This window comes from Pseudophryne corroboree, chromosome 6 (genome assembly GCF_028390025.1).
Source record: "Pseudophryne corroboree isolate aPseCor3 chromosome 6, aPseCor3.hap2, whole genome shotgun sequence".
In the NCBI taxonomy this organism is placed as follows: Eukaryota; Metazoa; Chordata; class Amphibia; order Anura; family Myobatrachidae; genus Pseudophryne; species Pseudophryne corroboree.
The window spans coordinates 73,048,865-73,070,086 of record NC_086449.1 but is presented as its reverse complement, the minus strand read 5'-3'; the positions used below and the strand labels follow the sequence as shown (position 1 = coordinate 73,070,086).

The 21,222-nt window shown below is 48.5% G+C and overlaps 1 protein-coding gene across 5 annotated transcripts in view; it reads right to left on the bottom strand.

Annotated features, from left to right (window-relative positions):
- Nucleotides 1–21,222, bottom strand: part of WDR83 (WD repeat domain 83) — a 133,935-nt gene that overhangs the window by 3,937 nt on the left and 108,776 nt on the right. For 4 of the 5 annotated variants that reach the window (XM_063931171.1, XM_063931168.1, XM_063931169.1 and 1 more), the window contains exons 6-7: nucleotides 4,955–5,081; nucleotides 4,171–4,238 (exon numbers count right to left, since the gene is read on the bottom strand). The exons of the other annotated variant lie outside the window; for it this stretch is intronic. In XM_063931171.1, coding sequence (XP_063787241.1) covers nucleotides 4,171–4,238; nucleotides 4,955–5,081 — 195 coding nt within the window. The remainder of the gene's footprint in view (nucleotides 1–4,170; nucleotides 4,239–4,954; nucleotides 5,082–21,222) is intronic. 5 annotated transcript variants of the gene reach the window in all.

The following is a 21,222-nucleotide window of genomic DNA, read 5'->3' as shown; positions in this document are numbered from 1 at the left end:
AAGATGCATTTCTATATATGCATGATGCACAGCGGAATATTTGCCGACTGGCATCAAGTATAAGTGCGTTGTCCAATTATACCAGTAAAGTGGTCAGGTGATGCGGATTCCAAACGGCATTTGGAAGTATTGCCTTAAAAAAAAAAAAAAAAGGGGATGTACCCCAGGTCGCCTCTCAAAATAAGACGCCGTATTATCAGGCGCAGTCCTGGTTGGCAAGCGGACAAAAGGGTTCCTCTTTTCTGCTCGTGACAGAGGGAGAGGAAAATGGCTGCAGAGATCAGCCAGTTCCCAGGAACAGAAACCCTTTTCCGCCTCTGCCAAGCTCTCAGTATGACGCTAGGGCTTTACAAGTTCAGGCACGGTGGGGGCCCGTTCTCAATGAATTTCAGTGCGCAGTGGGCTCACTCGCAAGTAGACCCCTGGATCCTTCAGGTAATATTTCGGCGGTACAAATTGGAATTCGAGACGTATTCCCCTCGCCGTTTCCAAAAGTCTGTTTTACCGACGTCTCCCGCTGACAGGGAGGCAGTTTTGGAAGCCATTCACAAGCTGTATTCCCAGCAGGTGATAATTAAGGTACCCCTCCTGCAACAGGGAACGGGGTATTATTCCACACTATTGTGGTACCGAAGCCAGACGGCTCGGTGAGACCGATTTTAAAATCTAAAATCTAAAATCTTTGAACACTTACATACAGAGGTTCAAATTCAAAATTGAGTCACTCAGAGCAGTGATTGCAAACCTGGAAGAAGGGGACTACATGATGTCTCGGGACATCAAGGATGCTTACCTTCATGTCAAAATTTACCCTTCTCACCAAGGGTATCTCAGGTTATGGTACAGAACTGTCACTATCAGTTCAGACGCTGCCGTAGGGATGGTCCACGGCACCCCGGGTCTTTACTGAAGTAATGACCGTAATGATGATATTCCTTCGAAGGAAGGGAATTTTAGTTATCCTTTACTTGGACGATTCCCTGATAAGGGTGAGATCCAGGGAACAGTTGGAGATCGGTGTAGCACTACCTCAGGTAGTGTTGCGGCAGCACGATTGGATTCTCAATATTCCAAAATCGCAGCTGGTTCCGACGACTTGTCTTCTGTTCCTAGGGATGATCCTGGACACAGTCCAGAAAGAAGGTGTTTCTCCCGGAGGAGAAAGCCAGGGAGTTATCCGAGCTAGTCAGGAACCTCCTAAAACCGAACCAAGTCTCAGTGCATCAATGCACAAGGGTTCTGGGTAAAAATGGTGGCTTCCTACGAAGCAATCCCATTCGGCAGATTCCACGCAAGACTTTCCAGTGGAACCTACTGGACAAATGGTCCGGGTCGCATCTTCAGATGCTTCAGCGGATAACCCTGTCACCAGGGACAAGGGTATCCCTCCTGTGGTGGTTGCAGAGTGCTCATCTTCTAGAGGGCCGCAGATTCGGCATGCGGGACTGGGTCCTGGTGGCCACGGATGCCAGCCTGCGAGGCTGGGGAGCAGTCACACAGGGAAGGAATATCCAGGGCTTATGGTCAAGCCTGGAGACATCACTTCACATAAATGTCCTGAAGCTAAGGGCCATTTACAATGCTCTAAGCTTAGCAAGACCTCTGCTTCAAGGTCAGCCGGTGTTGATCCAGTCGGACAACATTACGGCAGTCACCCACGTAAACAGACAGGGTGCCACAAGAAGCAGGAGGGCAATGGCAGAAGCTGCAAGGATTCTTCGCGGGGCGAAAAACCATGTGATAGCACTGTCAGCAGTTTTCATTCCGGGAGTGGACAACTGGGAAGCAGTTTTCCTCAGCACGACCTCCACCCGGGAGAGTAAGGACTTCACCCAGAAGTCTTCCACATGATTATAAACCGTTGGGAAAAACTCGACCGGTATTGCGCCACGTCAAGGGACCCTCAGGCAATAGCTGTAGATGCTCTGGTAACACCGTGGGTGTACCAATCAGTGTTATGGGTTCCCTCCTCTGCCTCTCATACCCAAGGTACTGAGATTGATAAGATGGAGAGGAGTAAGCACTATATTAGTGGCTCCGGATTGGCCAAGAAGGAATTGGTAACCGGAACTTCAAGAGATGCTCACGGAGGATCCGTAGCCTCTACCTCTAAGAAGGGACCTGCTCCAGCAAGGACCTTGTCTGTTCCAAGACTTACCGCGGCTGCGTTGACGGCATGGCGGTTGAACGCCGGATCCTGAAGGAAAAAGGCATTCCGGATGAAGTCATCCCTATCCTGATCAAAGCCAGGAAGGATGTAACCGCAAAACATTATCACCGCATTTGGCGAAAATATGTTGCGTGGTGCGAGGCCAGTAAGGCTCGACGGAGGAAATTCAACTGGGTCGATTCCTGCATTTCCTGCAAACAGGAGTATCTATGGGCCTGAAATTGGGGTCCATTAAGGTTCAAATTTCGGCTCTGTCAATTTTCTTCCAAAAAAGAACTAGCTTCAGTCCCTGAAGTTCAGACATTTGTTAAAGGGGTACTGCATATACAGCCTCCTTTTGTGCCTTTAGTGGCACTTTTGGGATCTCCAGGTGGTTTTTGGGTTCCAAAAGTCACATTGGTTTGACACACTTAAATCTGTGGAGTTAAAATATCTCACAGAAAAAGTGGTCATGCTGTTGGCTCTGGCCTGGGCCAGGCGCGTGTCAGAATTGGTGGCTTTATCCTGTAAAAGCCCTTATCTGATTTTCCATTCGGACAGGGCGGAATTGAGGACTCGTCCTCAGTTTCTCCCTAAGGTGGTTTCAGCGTTCACCTGAACCAAACCTATTGTGGTGCCTGCGGCTACTAGGGACTTGGAGGACTCCAAGTTGCTAGACGTTGTCAGGACCCGGAAAATATATGTTTCCAGGACGGCTGGAGTCAGGAAATCTGACTCGCTGTTTATCCTCTATGCACCCAACTAGCTGGGTGCTCCTGCTTCTAAGCAGACTATTGCTCGTTGGATTTGTAGTACAATTCAGCTTGCACATTCTGTGGCAGGCCTGCCACAGCCAAAAATCTGTAAATGCCCACTCCACAAGGAAGGTGGGCTCATCTTGGGCAGCTGCCCGAGGGGTCTCGGCTTTACAACTTTGCCGAGCAGTTACTTGGTCAGGAGCAAATACGTTTGTAAAATTCTACAAATTTGATACCCTGGCTGAGGAGGACCGGGAGTTCTCTCATTGGGGGCTGCAGAGTCATCCGCACTCTCCCGCCCGTTTGGGAGCTTTGGTATAATCCCCATGGTCCTTACGGAGTTCCCAGCATCCACTAGGACGTCAGAGAAAATAAGAATTTACTTACCGATAATTCTATTTCTCGTAGTCCGTAGTGGATGCTGGGCGCCCATCCCAAGTGCGGACTGTCTGCAATACTGGTACATAATTATTGTTACCAAAAAATTCGGGTTATTGTTGTAGTGAGCCATCTTTTCGAGAGGCTTCTCTATTATCATGCTGTTAACTGGGTTCAGATCACAAGTTGTACAGTGTGATTGGTGTGGCTGGTATGAGTCTTGCCCGGGATTCAAAATCCTTCCTTATTGTGTACGCTCGTCCGGGCACAGTATCCTAACTGAGGCTTGGAGGAGGGTCATAGGGGGAGGAGCCAGTGCACACCAGGTGATCCTAAAGCTTTCTTTAGATGTGCCCTGTCTCCTGCGGAGCCGCTATTCCCCATGGTCCTTACGGAGTTCCCAGCATCCACTACGGACTACGAGAAATAGAATTATCGGTAAGTAAATTCTTATTTGAGCATGTACCGGAACATTTTGCCGGAAATCTGTGCAGTACCGGCGCTGCGGGACCCAGTATAGGTACACCACTGCATACAGGTATATACTGCATCTATTATGGGGTAGAAATAGACATTTATCTGTAACCTAAACTAATTAAAGCAGTTTAATGTCCACACTGAACTTTATAATGATTCGGAGTACAGTGATCATTATCATGCGGCTCTACGTAGTGTTACAGGATATCTATACCCTTATACTGATCACACTGCATATATACTATAACAACCGCACAGTATTGCTCAATTAGTCAGGAACTTAATGAGCCTCGTTACAGAGAAGGTTTGTGCTTGGATGCACATACACACAGCTTATCATGTGAGAGCCTCTGACAGTTCCTCCACATCACGGAGACCAGTTATTAATCTGTCTTAACAAGGACTTACTGCCAACGTAATCTGCGCACATCTCTCCACTCCGGAGGTCATACCGACGCAGGCTGCCGTCTACAGAGCTAGAAGAGACAGAGGAGTCACTGTGTGCTGCATATGGGCGAGACAGGGATACAAACAGGCTGCGGCAGCAAGCGGGACGACATCTGCCCCTCACAGCAAATTATTTACTATTCCCATAATATAAAGAAGAGGGAGCTATGCGACATGGGGTCTGTCCCTCCCACCACAGGGTGACACAGGAGGGAGCTATGTGGCATGGGGTCTGTCCCTTCCACCACAGGGTGACACAGACAGGAGTGGAGCTATCTGACATGGGGTCTGTCCCTCCCATCACAGGGTGACACAGACAGGAGGGAGCTATGTGACATGGGGCCTGTCCCACCCACCACAGGGTGACACAGACAGGGGGGAGCTATGTGACATGGGGCCTATCCCTCCCACCACAGGGTGACACAGACAGGAGGGAGCTATGAGACATGGCATCTGTCCCTCCCACCACAGGGTGACACAGACAGGAGGGAGCTATGAGACATGGCGTCTGTCCCTCCCACCACAGGGTGACACAGACAAGAGGGGAGCTATCTGACATGGGGTCACCAAAGGGTGACAGACAGGAGGGAGCTATGTGACATAGGGGCTTGTCCCTCCCACCACAGGGTGACACAGGAGGGGAGCTATGTGACATGGGGTCTGTCCCTCCCACCACAGGGTGACACTGACAGGAGGGAGCTATGTGATATGGGGCCTGTCCCTCCCACCACAGGGTGACACATACCCAGCCAGGATCTCATGGTCGGACACTTTGATGCTGGAAATGCCATCCTTGGCTTCATCCAATATCTGAATAGCTTCTGGTCTGCGAGATCGACAGTCCCAACATCTTATAGAAGAATCTATTGAACCTGATAGGATACAGTAATCAGCTGTATGAGAGGTTGCAGTGACAGTAGAGAGCTTTGGGCAGTCCAGGAGTACAGCATTGAGTTACTGCCAATGAGAGACTGGTGGAAGCACACATGTACCAAGCTTCTGTAACAAATTATTCTGCATAAAGAGAGGAGCTCCAGCAAGATCTAGAAACAACTGGAAAGGAACCGGTTACATAAACCCAGCAAATCTCTCATCACTGCCCTATAAAATGCAGACCCCGGGGCAGTAGTTGTGCTGCATGCACAAAAATAAGAATTTACTCACCGGTAATTCTATTTCTCGTAGTCCGTAGTGAATGCTGGGTACTCCGTAAGGACCATGGGGTATAGACGGGCTCCGCAGGAGACTGGGCACTCTTAAAAATAAGATTTTACTTACCGATAAATCTATTTCTCGTAGTCCGTAGTGGATGCTGGGGACTCCGTCAGGACCATGGGGATTAGCGGCTCCGCAGGAGACAGGGCACAAAAATAAAGCTTTAGGATCAGGTGGTGTGCACTGGCTCCTCCCCCTATGACCCTCCTCCAAGCCTCAGTTAGGATACTGTGCCCGGACGAGCGTACACAATAAGGAAGGATTTTGAATCCCGGGTAAGACTCATACCAGCCACACCAATCACACCGTACAACTTGTGATCTGAACCCAGTTAACAGTATGACAACGTAGGAGCCTCTGAACAGACGGCTCACAACAATAACAACACGATTTCTTTGTAACAATAACTATGTACAAGTATTGCAGACAATCCGCACTTGGGATGGGCGCCCAGCATCCACTACGGACTACGAGAAATAGATTTATCGGTAAGTAAAATCTTATTTTCTCTAACGTCCTAGTGGATGCTGGGGACTCCGTCAGGACCATGGGGATTATACCAAAGCTCCCAAACGGGCGGGAGAGTGCGGATGACTCTGCAGCACCGAATGAGAGAACTCCAGGTCCTCTTTAGCCAGGGTATCAAATTTGTAGAATTTTCCAAACGTGTTCTCCCCCGACCACGTAGCTGCTCGGCAGAGTTGTAATGCCGAGACCCCTCGGGCAGCCGCCCAGGATGAGCCCACCTTCCTTGTGGAATGGGCCTTGACAGATTTAGGCTGTGGCAGGCCTGCCACAGAATGTGCAAGTTGAATTGTGCTACAAATCCAACGAGCAATCGTCTGCTTAGAAGCAGGAGCACCCAGCTTGTTGGGTGCATACAGTATAAACAGCGAGTCAGATTTTCTGACTCCAGCCGTCCTTGAAATATATATTTTCAATGCCCTGACAACGTCCAGCAACTTGGAATCCTCCAAATCGCTAGTAGCCGCAGGCACCACAATAGGCTGGTTCAGGTGAAACGCTGACACCACCTTAGGCAGAAAATGAGGACGCGTCCGCAGTTCTGCCCTGTCCGAATGGAAAATCAGATATGGGCTTTTATACGATAAAGCCGCCAATTCTGACACTCTCCTGGCTGAAGCCAGGGCCAGTAGCATGGTTACTTTCCATGTAAGATATTTCAAATCCGCCGATTTGAGTGGCTCAAACCAATGGGATTTGAGAAAATCCAAAACTACATTAAGGTCCCACGGAGCCACTGGGGGCACAACCGGGGGCTGTATATGTAGTACTCCTTTTACAAAAGTCTGGACTTCAGGAACTGAAGCCAATTCTTTCTGGAAGAAAATCGACAGGGCCGAAATTTGAACCTTAATGGACCCCAACTTGAGGCCCATAGACAATCCTGTTTGCAGGAAATGTAGGAATCGACCCAATTGAAATTCCTCCGTGGGGGCCTTCCTGGCCTCACACCACGCAACATATTTTCTCCAAATGCGGTGATAATGTTGTGCAGTCACCTCCTTCCTGGCTTTTACCAGTGTAGGAATGACCTCTTCCGGAATGCCTTTTTCCCTTAGAATTCGGCGTTCAACCGCCATGCCGTCAAACGCAGCCGCGGTAAGTCTTGGAATAGACACGGTCCCTGCTGAAGCAGGTCCCGTCTTAGAGGTAGAGGCCACGGATCTTCCGTGAGCATCTCCTGAAGTTCCGGGTACCAAGTTCTTCTTGGCCAATCCGGAGCCACGAGTATCGTTCTTACTCCCCTTTGCCGTATAATTCTCAGTACTTTTGGTATGAGAGGCAGAGGAGGAAACACATACACTGACTGGAACACCCACGGCGTTACCAGAGCGTCCACAGCTATTGCCTGAGGGTCTCTTGACCTGGCGCAAAACCTGTCCAGTTTTTTGTTGAGGCGAGACGCCATCATGTCCACCTTTGGTTTTTCCCAACGGTTCACAATCATGTGGAAGACTTCTGGATGAAGTCCCCACTCTCCCGGGTGTAGATCGTGTCTGCTGAGGAAGTCTGCTTCCCAGTTGTCCACTCCCGGAATGAACACTGCTGACAGTGCTATCACATGATCTTCCGCCCAGCGAAGAATCCTTGCAGCTTCTGCCATTGCTCTCCTGCTTCTTGTGCCGCCCTGTCTGTTTACGTAGGCGACTGCCGTGATGTTGTCCGACTGGATCAACACCGGCTGACCCTGAAGCAGGGGTTTTGCCAGGCTTAGAGCATTGTAAATCGCTCTTAGCTCCAGTATATTTATGTGAAGAGACATCTCCAGGTTTGACCATACTCCCTGGAAGTTTCTTCCCTGTGTGACCGCTCCCCAGCCTCTCAGACTGGCATCCGTGGTCACCAGGACCCAGTCCTGTATGCCGAATCTGCGGCCCTCTAACAGATGAGCATTCTGCAACCACCACAGAAGAGACACCCTTGTCCGTGGCGACAAGGTTATCCGCTGATGCATCTGCAGATGCGATCCGGACCATTTGTCCAGCAGATCCCACTGAAAAGTTCGTGCGTGGAATCTGCCGAATCGAATCGCTTCGTAAGAAGCCACCATCTTTCCCAGGACTCTTGTGCATTGATGCACAGACACTTTCCCTGGTTTTAGGAGGTTCCTGACAAGTTCGGATAACTCCTTGGCTTTCTCCTCCGGAAGAAACACCTTTTTCTGAACCGTGTCCAGAATCATTCCCAGGAACAGCAGACGTGTCGTCGGGGTCAATTGAGATTTTGGAAAATTCAGAATCCACCCGTGCTGTTGCAGCACTATTTGGGTTAGTGCTACTACGTCCCCCAGCTGTTCCCTGGACCTTGCCCTTATCAGGAGATCGTCCAAGTAAGGGATAATTAATACGCCTTTTCTTCGTAGAAGAAACATCATTTCGGCCATTACCTTGGTAAAGACCCGAGGTGCCGTGGACAATCCAAACGGCAGCGTCTGAAACTGATGACAGTTTTGCACCACGAACCTGAGGTACCCTTGATGTGAAGGACAAATTGGGACATGCAGGTAAGCATCCTTGATGTCCAGGGACACCATAAAGTCCCCTTCTTCCAGATTCGCTATCACTGCTCTGAGTGACTCCATCTTGAACTTGAATTTTTGTATGTACAGGTTCAAAGATTTCAGATTTAGAATAGGTCTTACCGAGCCGTCCGGCTTCGGTACCACAAATAGTGTGGAATAATACCCCTTTCCCTGTTGTAGGAGGGGTACCTTGACTATCACCTGCTGAGAATACAGCTTGTGAATGGCTTCCAATACCGTCGCCCTGTCTGAGGGAGACGTTGGCAGAGCAGACTTTAGGAACCGGCGAGGGGGAGACTTCTCGAATTCCAACCTGTAACCCTGAGATATTATCTGCAGGATCCAGGGGTCCACCTGTGAGTGAGCCCACTGTGCGCTGAAATTCCTGAGTCGACCCCCCACCGCCCCTGAGTCCGCTTGTAAAGCCCCAACGTCATGCTGAGGGCTTTGCAGAAGCCGGGGGGGGCTTCTGCTCCTGGGAAGAAGCTGCTTGGTGCACTCTCTTACCCTTTCCTTTGCCTCGGGGCAAATATGACTGTCCTTTCGCCCGCTTGTTCCTATAGGAACGAAAGGACTGCGGCTGAAAAGACGGTGTCTTTTTCTGTTGGGAGGGGACCTGAGGTAAAAAGGTGGATTTCCCGGCTGTTGCCGTGGCCACCAAATCCGATAGACCGACCCCAAATAATTCCTCCCCCTTATACGGCAATACTTCCATATGCCGTTTGGAATCCGCATCACCTGACCATTGTCGCGTCCATAAACTTCTTCTGGCAGATATGGACATCGCACTTACTCTCGATGCCAGAGTGCAAATATCCCTCTGTGCATCTCGCATATATAGAAATGCATCCTTTAAATGCTCTATAGTCAGTAAAATACTGTCCCTATCCAGGGTATCAATATTTTCAGTCAGGGAATCCGACCAAACCACCCCAGCACTGCACATCCATGCAGAGGCGATGGCTGGTCGCAGTATAACACCAGTATGAGTGTATATACTTTTCAGGGTAGTTTCCAGCCTCCTATCTGCTGGATCCTTGAGGGCGGCCGTTTCAGGAGACGGTAACGGCACTTGTTTTGATAAGCGTGTGAGCGCCTTATCCACCCTAGGGGGTGTTTCTTAGCGCGCCCTAACCTCTTGCGGGAAAGGATATAATGCCAATAACTTCTTTGAAATTAGCAGTTTTCTATCGGGGTTAACCCACGCTTCATCACACACTTCATTCAATTCGTCTGATTCAGGAAAAACTACAGGTAGTTTTTTCAGACCCCACATAATACCCCTTTTTGTGGTACATGCAGTATCAGAGATATGTAAAGCCTCCTTCATTGCCGTGATCATATAACGTGTGGCCCTACTGGAAAATACGTTTCTTTACCGTCGACACTAGATTCGGTGTCCGTGTCTGTGTCGACCGACTGAGGTAAAGGGCGTTTTACAGCCCCTGACGGTGTCTGAGACGCCTGTACAGGTACTAACTGGTTTTCCGGCCGTCTCATGTCGTCAACTGATTTTTGTAATGTGCTGACATTATCACGTAATTCCATAAATAAAGCCATCCATTCCGGTGTCGACTCCCTAGGGGGTGACATCACCATTACCGGCAATTGCTCCGCCTCCACACCAACATCGTCCTCATACATGTCGACACACACGTACCGACACACAGCAGACACACAGGGAATGCTCTTATCGAAGACAGGACCCCACTAGCCCTTTGGGGAGACAGAGGGAGAGTTTGCCAGCACACACCCAAGCGCTATAAATATATAGGAACAACCCTATAGAAGTGTTGTCTCCCTTATAGCAGCTTAATATATATCAAAAACGCCAAAAAAAGTGCCCCCCCCTCTCTTTTTTACCCTGTTTCTGTAGTGCAGTGCAGGGGAGAGTCCTGGGAGCCTTCCTCGCAGCGGAGCTGAGCAGGAAAATGGCGCTGTGTGCTGAGGAGATAGGCCCCGCCCCCTATTTCGGCGGGCTCTTCTCCGGAGTTTGTGAGACCTGGCAGGGGTTAAATACATCCATATAGCCCCAAGGGCTATATGTGATGTATTTTTTAGCCAGAACAAGGTATTCTCATTGCTGCCCAGGGCGCCCCCTGCAGCGCCCTGCACCCTCCGTGACCGCTGGTGTGAAGTGTGTGACAACAATGGCGCACAGCTGCAGTGCTGTGCGCTACCTCATGAAGACTGAAAAGTCTTCTGCCGCCGGTTTCTGTACCTCTTCGCTTTTCGGCATCTGTAAGGGGGTCGGCGGCGCGGCTCCGGGACCGGACTCCATGGCTGGGCCTGTGTTCGATCCCTCTGGAGCTAATGGTGTCCAGTAGCCTAAGAAGCCAATCCATCCTGCACGCAGGTGAGTTCACTTCTTCTCCCCTAAGTCCCTCGTTGCAGTGAGCCTGTTGCCAGCAGGACTCACTGAAAATAAAAAACCTAAAAACTTTTTCTAAGCAGCTCTTTAGGAGAGCCACCTAGATTGCACCCTGCTCGGACGGGCACAAAAACCTAACTGAGGCTTGGAGGAGGGTCATAGGGGGAGGAGCCAGTGCACACCACCTGATCCTAAAGCTTTATTTTTGTGCCCTGTCTCCTGCGGAGCCGCTAATTCCCATGGTCCTGACGGAGTCCCCAGCATCCACTAGGACGTTAGAGAAAGAAAGATTAGGTACTACATCTGGTGTGCACTGGCTCCTCCCTCTATGCCCCTCCTCCAGACCTCAGTTAGGGAAACTGTGCCCGGAAGAGCTGACATTACTAGGAAAGGATTTGGAATCCAGGGTAAGACTCATACCAGCCACACCAATCGCACCGTACAACTCGTGATAACTATACCCAGTTAACAGTATGAACAATAACTGAGCCTCTCTCAACAGATGGCTCATACAATAACCCTTTAGTTAAGCAATAACTATATACATGTATTGCAGAGAGTCCGCACTTGGGACGGGCTCCCAGCATCCACTACGGACTACGAGAAATAGAATTACCGGTGAGTAAATTCTTATTTTCTCTGACGTCCTAGTGGATGCTGGGTACTCCGTAAGGACCATGGGGATTATACCAAAGCTCCCAAACGGGCGGGAGAGTGCGGATGACTCTGCAGCACCGAATGAGAAAACTCAAGGTCCTCCTCAGCTAGGGTATCAAACTTGTAGAATTTTGCAAAAGTGTTTGAACCCGACCAAGTAGCAGCTCGGCAAAGATGTAAAGCCGAGACCCCTCGGGCAGTCGCCCAAGAAGAGCCCACCTTCCTCGTGGAATGGGCTTTTACTAATTTAGGATGCGGCAGTCCAGCCGCAGAATGTGCAAGCTGAATCGTGCTACAGATCCAGCGAGCAATAGTCTGCTTTGAAGCAGGAGCACCCAGCTTGTTGGGTGCATGCAGGATAAATAGCGAGTCAGTTTTTCTGACTCTAGCCGTCCTGGAAACAAAGTTTCAGGGCCCGGACTACGTCCAGCAACTTGGAATCCTCCAAGTCCCTAGTAGCCGCAGGCACCACAATAGGTTGGTTCAAATGAAACGATGATACCACCTTAGGGAGAAATTGGGGACGAGTCCTCCATTCTGCCCTTTCCATATGGAAGATCAGATATGGGCTTTTACATGATAAAGCCGCCAATTCTGACACACGCCTAGTCCAAGCTAAGGCCAAAAGCATGACCACTTTCCACGTGAGATATTTTAGCTCCACGGTCTTAAGTGGCTCAAACCAGTGGGATTTTAGGAATCCAACACAAGTTAAGATCCCAAGGTGCCACTGGAGGCACAAAAGGGGCTGAATATGCAGCACCCCTGTAACAATGTCCGAACTTCAGGCAGTGAAGCCAGTTCTTTTTGAGAGAAAAAAGGGATAGGGACGAAATCTTGGCCTTTATGGATCCTAATTTTAGGCCCATAGTCACTCCTGACTGTAGGAAGTGCAGGAATCGACCCCCCTGGAATTCCTCTGTAGGGCCTTCCCGGCCACACACCAAGCAACCTATTTTCGCCATATACAGTGAAAAAGTCTTGCTGTCACGTCTTTCCTAGCCTTTATCAGCGTAGGAATAACTGCATCCGGAATGCCCTGTTCCGCTAGGATCCGGCGTTCAACCGCCATGCCGTCCAACGCAGCCGCGGTAAGTCTTGCAACATGTCCTGACTGAGAGGCATCGGCCATGGATCCTCTGAGAGCATTTCTTGCAGTTCCGGGTACCGAGTCCTTCTTGGCCAATCCGGAGCAAAGAATATTGTTCACACTCCTCCGTTTATTACAATTCTCAGCCCTTGGGTCTGAGAGGAAGAGGAGGGAATATATAGACCGACTGGAACACCCACGGTGTTACTAGTGCGACCACAGCTATCGCCTGAGAGTCCCTTGACCCAGCGTAAAACCTTTTTTATCTTTTTATTGAGGTGGGACGCCATGTAGTCCACCTGAGGCAGTTTCCATCAATTTGCAAAACTGCGTGAAGACTTCCTGATGAAGTCACCACTTTCCCGGGTGGAGGTCGTGTCCACTCCCGGAATGAACACTGCTGACAGTGCGCTTACTTGATTCTCCACCCAGCGAAGAATTCTGGTGGCTTCTACCCTCGCCACCCTGCTCCTTGTGCCGCCCTGGCGGTTTACATGAGCCCCTGCGGTCTGACTGGATCAGAACCGGTTGGTCACGAAGCAGGAACTCCGCTTGACTTAGGGCGTTGTATATGGCCCTTAGTTCCAGGATATTGATGTGAAGGCAAGTCTGTTGGCTTGACCACAAACCTTGGAATTTTCTTCCCTGTGTAACTGCCCCCCACCCTCGGAGGCTTGCATCCGTGGTCACCAGGACCCAGTCCTGAATGCCGAATCTGCGGCCCTCGAGAAGGTGAGCACTCCGCAGCCACCACAGGAGAGACACCCTGGCCCTGGGGGATAGGGTGATTAACCGATGCATCTGAAGATGTGATCCGGACCACTTGTCCAGTAAGTTCCATTGTCCTTGCATGGAACCAGCCGAAGGGGATGGCCTCGTATGATGCCATCATCCTTCCCAGGACTCGAGTGCAGTGATGCACTGACACCTGTTTTGGTTTTCAATGGATTCCTGACCAGTGTCATGAGCTCCTGAGCTCTCTCTATCGGGAGATAAACCCTCTTCTGGTCTGTGTCTAGGATCATGCCTAGGCGAGGCAGATGAGCTGTAGGAACCAACTGCGACTTCGGAATATATAGAATCCAGTCGTGTTGCCGTTTCACTTCCAGAGAAGGTGATACGCTGTCCAGCAACTGCTCTCTTGATCTCGCTTTTATGAGGAGATCATCCAAGTATGTGATAATAGTGACACCTTGCTTCCGCAGGAGCACCATCATATCCGCCATTACCTTGGTGAAATTGGTAATGACAATCCCGTACCGCAATTCTGAGGTACGCCTGATGAGGTGGATAAATGGGGACACGAAGGTATGCATCCCTTATGTCCCGATTCATTTCAGGCTTGCAATGACCGCTCTTAGCGATTCCATCTTGAACCTGAACCTTTTCAGGTATATGTTCAGGGATTTTAATACAATATGGGTCTAACCGAACCGTCTGGTTTCAGGATTATAACATGGTCGAATAATAACACCCTCTTGTTGAAGGAGGGGACCCTTGACCACCACCTGTTGAAGATACAATTTACGAATTGCAGTTAACACTGGCTCCCTCTCTTGGGGGAAAGCCCGCCGGGTCCTCGGTGAGGGGGCATCTTCTCACAGTCCAGCCTGTATCCCTGCGATACAATTTCTATTGCCCAGGGATCTAACAGGGAGTGAACCCACTTGTGGCTGAACTTACGAAGGCGTGTCCCCACTCGGCCTAGCTCCGCCTGTGGAGCCCCAGCGACATGCGGTGGATTTTTGTAGAGGCCGGGGAGGACTTCTGTTCCTGGGGACTAGCTGTGTTGTACAGCTTCTTTCCTCTGCCCCCGGCCCTGACAAGAAAGGACGCACCTCAGACTTTCTTGTTTCTCTATTCGAAAAGCTGCATTTAATAATGTCGTGCTTTCCTAGGCTGTGCAGGAATATAAGGCAAAATATCAGAATTACCAGCTATAGCTGTGGAGACCAGGCCCGAGAACCTTTCTCCACACAATCCTCAGCCTTCCATATGCCTCTTAAGTCGGCATCATCTGTCCAATGTATATTCTACAGGACACGTCAAGCAGAAATCGACATAGCTTTTGTCTCTAGGACCCAGTATACTCATGTCCCTTTGGGCATGCTTTATAATTATATATCTATCACTTAAGACAGCATCTTAAAATATTTATATGCATACTAGGGTCTCAATCTCTGCTGATAAGGTACCTGTCCACGTTGCCACAGCGCTATAAACCCATGCCGACACAATCGCCGGTCTGGGTAGTATACTAGAATGTGCACACTATCTGCAGGATCCCTGAGAATAGCTAGTGCAAACAGGACACCCAAGGGGAAGATTCTCAACACATCCTGGCCCTAGTGGGGAAAGGATACAGCCTGAGAATTCTCTTGTGGGAAGCTGCCGTCTCTTGTCTGGAGATTCCCGCTCTTTTTCCTCATGAGAGGAGGGAAATTTACCTCAGCATTCTTCCCCTTAACATGTGTACTCTCGTGTCAGGGACAGATGAGTCATCAGTGATATGCAAATCATCTTTTATTCCAATAATCATATATTGAATATCTTTTAGCCCTCTTGGCTGTAACTTTGCATTATCGTAGTCGACAGTGGAGTTAAACTCCGTGTCGATACTTTGTTATTTTGGATAGTGAGCATAGAGAGACTCTGAAGGACTCTGTGACATAGGGACAGACCAGGGTAGATTTCCTTTCTGTTCCCTAACCTTTTGTGCAATAATTTTACCTCAGCACTTACACATATCCAAACAGGTGTCGGCGTTGTCGACGGAGACACCCTCCCACACACATATCCGCTCTATCACCTCCTTAGAGGAGCCTTTTACCTCAGACATGTCGACACACGCGTACCGACACACCACACACACAGGGGATGCTCTATTTGAAGACAGTTCCCCCACCAGGCCCTTTGGAGAGACAGAGAGAGAGTATGCCAGCACACACCACAGCGCTATATAATACAGGGATGTACACTATACTGAGTGATTTTTCCCCTATAGCAGCTTATATACACAGTTTTGCGCCTAAATTTATGTGCCCCCCCTCTCTTTTTTAACCTTTGTGTACCAGGATACTGCAGGGGAGAGCCTGAGGAGCTTCCTTCCAGCTGAGCTGTGAAGAGAAAATGGCGCCGGTGTGCTGAGGAAGAAGGCCCGGCCCCCTCAGCGGCGGGCTTCTGTCCTTTTATGTACTTTAATGGCGGGGGTTAATGCACATATACAGTTTATCAGACTGTATTATGTGCTTTACGCCAAGTAAGGTAATCTAATTTCTGCCCAGGGCGCCCCCCCCCAGCGCCCTGCACCCATCAGTGACCGGAGTGTGTGGTATGCTAAGGGAGCAATGGCGCACAGCTGCAGTGCTGTGCGCTACCTTAATGAAGACCGGAGTCTTCAGCCGCCGATTTTCAACTTCTCTTCGTTCTTCTGGCTCTGCAAGGGGGACGGCGGCGCGGCTCCGGGACCGGACGACCGAGGACTGGGCCTGTGTTCGATCCCTCTGGAGCTAATGGTGTCCAGTAGCCTTAGAAGCCCAAGCTAGCTGCAAGCAGGTAGGTTCGCTTCTCTCCCCTCAGTCCCACGTAGCAGTGAGTCTGTTGCCAGCAGATCTCACTGAAAATAAAAAACCTAACAAATACTTTCTTTTCTAGGAAGCTCAGGAGAGCCCCTAGTGTGCAACCAGCTCTGGCCGGGCACAGATACTAACTGAGGTCTGGAGGAGGGGCATAGAGGGAGGAGCCAGTGCACACCAGATGTAGTACCTAATCTTTCTTTTAAGAGTGCCCAGTCTCCTGCGGAGCCCGTCTATACCCCATGGTCCTTACGGAGTACCCAGCATCCACTAGGACGTCAGAGAAACTAAATAATCACCCAAATGCCGAAATCTATGTGACCAGCCTTATATCTGGTGCAAGAGATGTGCCTGAAATCTGCAGGATCTCGGCTTCCCCAAAACGATACATTTCCATCTACACACCACTAATCATGCTCTCATTAAACTAAGCCTGCGTGGGAACGACCCGTGGGCTCCCTGTCACACCAACATAGCCGCAGTGTGACTGAGATGTGCACAGCTCAGAATCGCCTAAAGATGCTTGAGCTTGGTTAGTGAGCATGCACAATGATAAATATTGCAAGATTCGGCCACAAAGGACTTGTGCGCAACTTTGAATCTGTAACACACTTAACCTCCATCCATGACCTCTTGCTTTCTCACAACCTTAACCTTCTGGCAATAACAGAGACATGGCTGACACAATCACTGCTTCATCTGCACAGACCTCTGGTCTCCACTTCATCTACACTGTCAGGCCTGGAGGCAGTCAAGGAGGTAACATAGTAACATAGTATCTAAGGTTGAAAAAAGACAATTGTCCATCGAGTTCAACCTATTTGTGGTCTCCTATGCACGATTATTTTGTAGAAAATTTTGACTGAAGTTGATGACTGCCGTTACGTTTTACCCCTCTTTTTTATAATAACCATAGTGCGTGACTATGCCCTGTAACCCTGGATATCCTTATCCATTAGGAATTTATCTAACCCATTCTTAAAGGTGTTGACTGAGTCGGCCATTACAACTCCCTCAGGCAGGGAATTCCAAACACGGTATCGTCCTTACCGTAAAAAAGCCTTTACGCCGTACTGTGTGGAATCTCCTCTCCTCTAACCTGAGCGAGTGTCCACGAGTTCTCTGTGTTGATCTAACCAAAAACAGGTCCTGCGCAAGATCTGTATAATGTCCCCTTATATATTTGTAAATGTTGATCATGTCCCCTCTTAATCTCCTCTTTTCCAGTGTAAACATGCCTAGTCTTGCAAGCCTTTCCTCGTATTCCAGCGTCTCCATACCCTTAATTAGTTTGGTCGCCCGCCTTTGAACCTTTTCTAGCTCCAGGATATCCTTTTTGTAGTAAGGTGCCCAGAATTGAACACAGTATTCAAGGTGTGGCCTCACAAGTGATTTATATAACGGGAGTATAATACTCTCGTCCCTAGCATCAATTCCCCGTTTTATGCATGCTAATATCTTATTAGCCTTCTTTGCTGCAGTCCTACTTTGGGTACTACTGCTTAGTTTGTTATCTATGAGGACACTCAAGTCCTTTTCCAGTACAGAATCCCCTAATTTTACCCCATTTAGTAGGTAGGTGCTATTTTTGTTCTTGTTACCACAGTGCATTACCTTACACTTGTCTGTATTGAAGCGCATTCTCCATTTCGCTGCCCAAGCTTCTAATTTAACTAAGTCATTCTGAAGCGACTCCGCATCCCCCTCCGCATTTATAACTTTACACAATTTGGTATCATCTGCAAAAATTGACACCATGCTCTCTAGGGGTGTGGTTCATCAAATCGACAGTGTCTAGGTCGACAATGTTTAGGTCGACCACTATAGGTCGACAGTCACTAGGTCGACATGGATGGAAGGTCGACAGGGTTTCTAGGTCGACATGTGCTAGGTCGACAGGTCTAAAGGTCGACATGAGGATTTTTTTTTTCTTTTGGTGTTGTTTTTTTCGTAGAGTGACCGGGATCCCAAATTAGTGCACTGCGTCCCCTCGCATGGCTTGCTTCGCTCGCCATGCTTCAGGCATGGTGCCTTCGCTCCGCTACCGCTTCGCTCGGCACACTTTACCGTTCCAATCGTAGTCCACGTGGATCGTTAAGTATGAAAAAATTCAAAAAAATAAAAAAAAGTGAAAAACTCATGTCGACCTTTAGACCTGTCGACCTAGAAACCCTGTTGACCTTCCATCCATGTCGACCTAAACATTGTCGACCTAGACACTGTCGATCTTCAGACCGGATCCCGCTCTCTAGACCTTCTGTTAGGTCGTTAATGAAAATATTGAACAATATCGGTCCTAATACTGAGCCTTGCGGCACACCACTTAGCACTTTAGTCCAAGTTGAAAAAATAGGATTTTGGTACTTACCAGGTAAATCCTTTTCTTTGAATCCATAGGGGGCACTGGAGTACTCTTGGGATATGGACGTGCGTAGCAGGGAAGGCACATTTAAATATTTAAATGTGTAACCCTCCCCTTCCCTCCTCCATACTCCCAGGATCCTCAGTGTTTTTTACTGAGCCGAATAGGAGCGACAGAGAGGTGAACAATGGAGAATTACATATAACATTATAATATAACGGTCAACACTAAAGTTGACACCTAACATAACGGACAACTAGAAAGTTGACACGATAATGGAAAATCTCTATAACATCAGAATTAGATGGTTATAACGTGTTACCATAAGGTTTCCTGAACTTACCACAAGCTAGTGAAAAACTGCTCTGGGTGGGCGTCCAGTGCCCCCTATGGATTCAAAGAAAAGGATTTACCTGGTAAGTACCAAAATCTTATTTTCTTTCTCATCCACTAGGGGTCACTGGAGTACTCTTGGGACGTACCAAAGTTTCCCCCTTGGGCGGGAGAGCTGTTTGGCACCTGTAACACTAGACGGGCAAAGTTAGATGCTGATGCCGCCAATGTATCAAACTTGTAAAAGCGCACAACCTGTGCACTGATGACCATGTAGCCGTACGGTATCGTAGAAGCTCCACGACTTGCTACCGATGAAGTTCCCACAGAACCTGTGGAGTAAACTGAACTGATGTAGGCTGTTGTAGCCTAGCATAAAGATAAGCCTGACGTATGGTCAGCTTACTCCATCTGGCCAAGGTCTGCTTGGAAGCTGTCCAACACATCTTGCCTTCCTCTTAGAGAAACAACAATGCCTGCGTTTTACGAACTGTTGTTGTTCGGCTCACATAAACGCGTAGTGCGCCTACCACATGCAAAGTAGGTGGAGTTCCTGTACGTTCAGATAATACCTGAACTACGATTGGAAGATACTAACTAAAGGTAAGAAAAACGGAAGTTGCAAAAATTCCGCTCTAGAATCATGAAATTTTAAAGACGGTGGCTTGCAAAACAAGGCACCCAATTGTGAAACACTCCTTGCTGAAGCTACAGCTAGGCGAAATACTGTTTCCTAAGGTAGAAATTCAACAATCCCGTGTTGTAAGGGTTCATAATTAGAACTGTGTGAAATTTTAACAACAGATTGAAATTTCATGGCGCTGTAGGCGGTGTAAATGGAGGAACAAAACCTTGCAGAAAAGAGTAAACTGTTGGCAAAAACCAAATACCTTTGAAAGTAAACTGCATCTTAATTTAGGTAAATGTAGTCCTCCATCTAACCTAGTCTTTAACAACAGCAAAAGACGAGAAACCCTGAAGGAAGTCAGCCACTTCTGAACTTCACACCAGCCTATACAAGCTTGCCAAATACTGACAATAAGCTGCTGTAACTGGTTTTCTAGAGCTTAACATGGGTAGCAATACCGATTTTGAAATGCCCTCTTGACTTAAGAGAGAGAGACGGTTTTCACCGCCACCCTGTCCAACAGGTTAAAGGAACTGACCCTGTTGTATTTGGTCTGGCCATAGCGCAGCGACCCTAGATGGGCTGAGAGTAAACCGCGGAAAACCGAAACCCCGCTTGTAAAGCCCATAAGGTACCACTAGCATGACTGGTGTGGACTGTCGTTTGATCCGCATTCTCCAGCAAAGAATCGGTTTAAACAGTGGAATAGATACCTGTATGTGCCACGCTATGGTGAGATCATCCACTGGCAGTGCCTTTGGATTGTTTTATGTGAACATCTATCGAGTGTTTGATGATGTTGTCGAGAAGCCATTAGATCTAGTTGTTTGATGATGTTGTCGAGAAGCCATTAGATCTATTTGTGGGTAACTGCACCTCTGGACTAATATCTACAACATCTCTGAGTTTATGGCCATCCCTGTGGATGAAAATCCTGAAGAATGAGAAACTGTATTTGAGTAGTCGACTTCTGGAATTAAACTCTGCCGACAATTTCACATGATGAGGCTCGTCACAAATTAGGGTGCAAACCTTTCCCGCAGCTTGTGTGGTGATTTATGCGACTGCCATCGCGATGCTGACTGGACGTGAATTACCTGAGACTGGAGCATGTGAACTTCCTGTCACCGTGTATTGTACATTGACTTGAGTTCCAGGACATTTATTGTCAGTAATCCTTCCAGGTGTGAAAGACTAAGTAGGATTACCAGCCCCCCAAACTCTGAGACTTGCATCCGGCAACTGAATTAGATAAGTCCAGACTCGGACCAATCTCCCCGCGGTAAGATAGCTTATGTGGTGCAACGAGAATAGAGATACTCTGGCCCTTAGATATAAGCGCACTATTTACCGAATCGGTCGCCAAAGGTCTGATCACTGTGCGAGAAGAATAATTGTAAGAGATAGTAAATGCCACTTACGAAGTAGAGTACTTGTAAAGACGGCCCTATGTTCCCTAACAGTCACATGCACAAGTGCACCAAGACTTCCTGTGGATGGAGTCTAAAATGTACTAGAGAACTAATACTCTGTGCTATTTTTTTCTTAGGGATTGAATTCTTTGACACGAAACCCGGCTTGATTTGGAAAGTTGTCAATGCAAACTTGCTGTACTAGCACATTGTACGTTAGTAATGTATTTTGAAGGAGCAGTTGTTGAGCCGGAGCTTTGATGAGCAGGTCATCTAAGTACAGAACCATTATCACTACCCGGGATCTGAGAACAACGATTATCA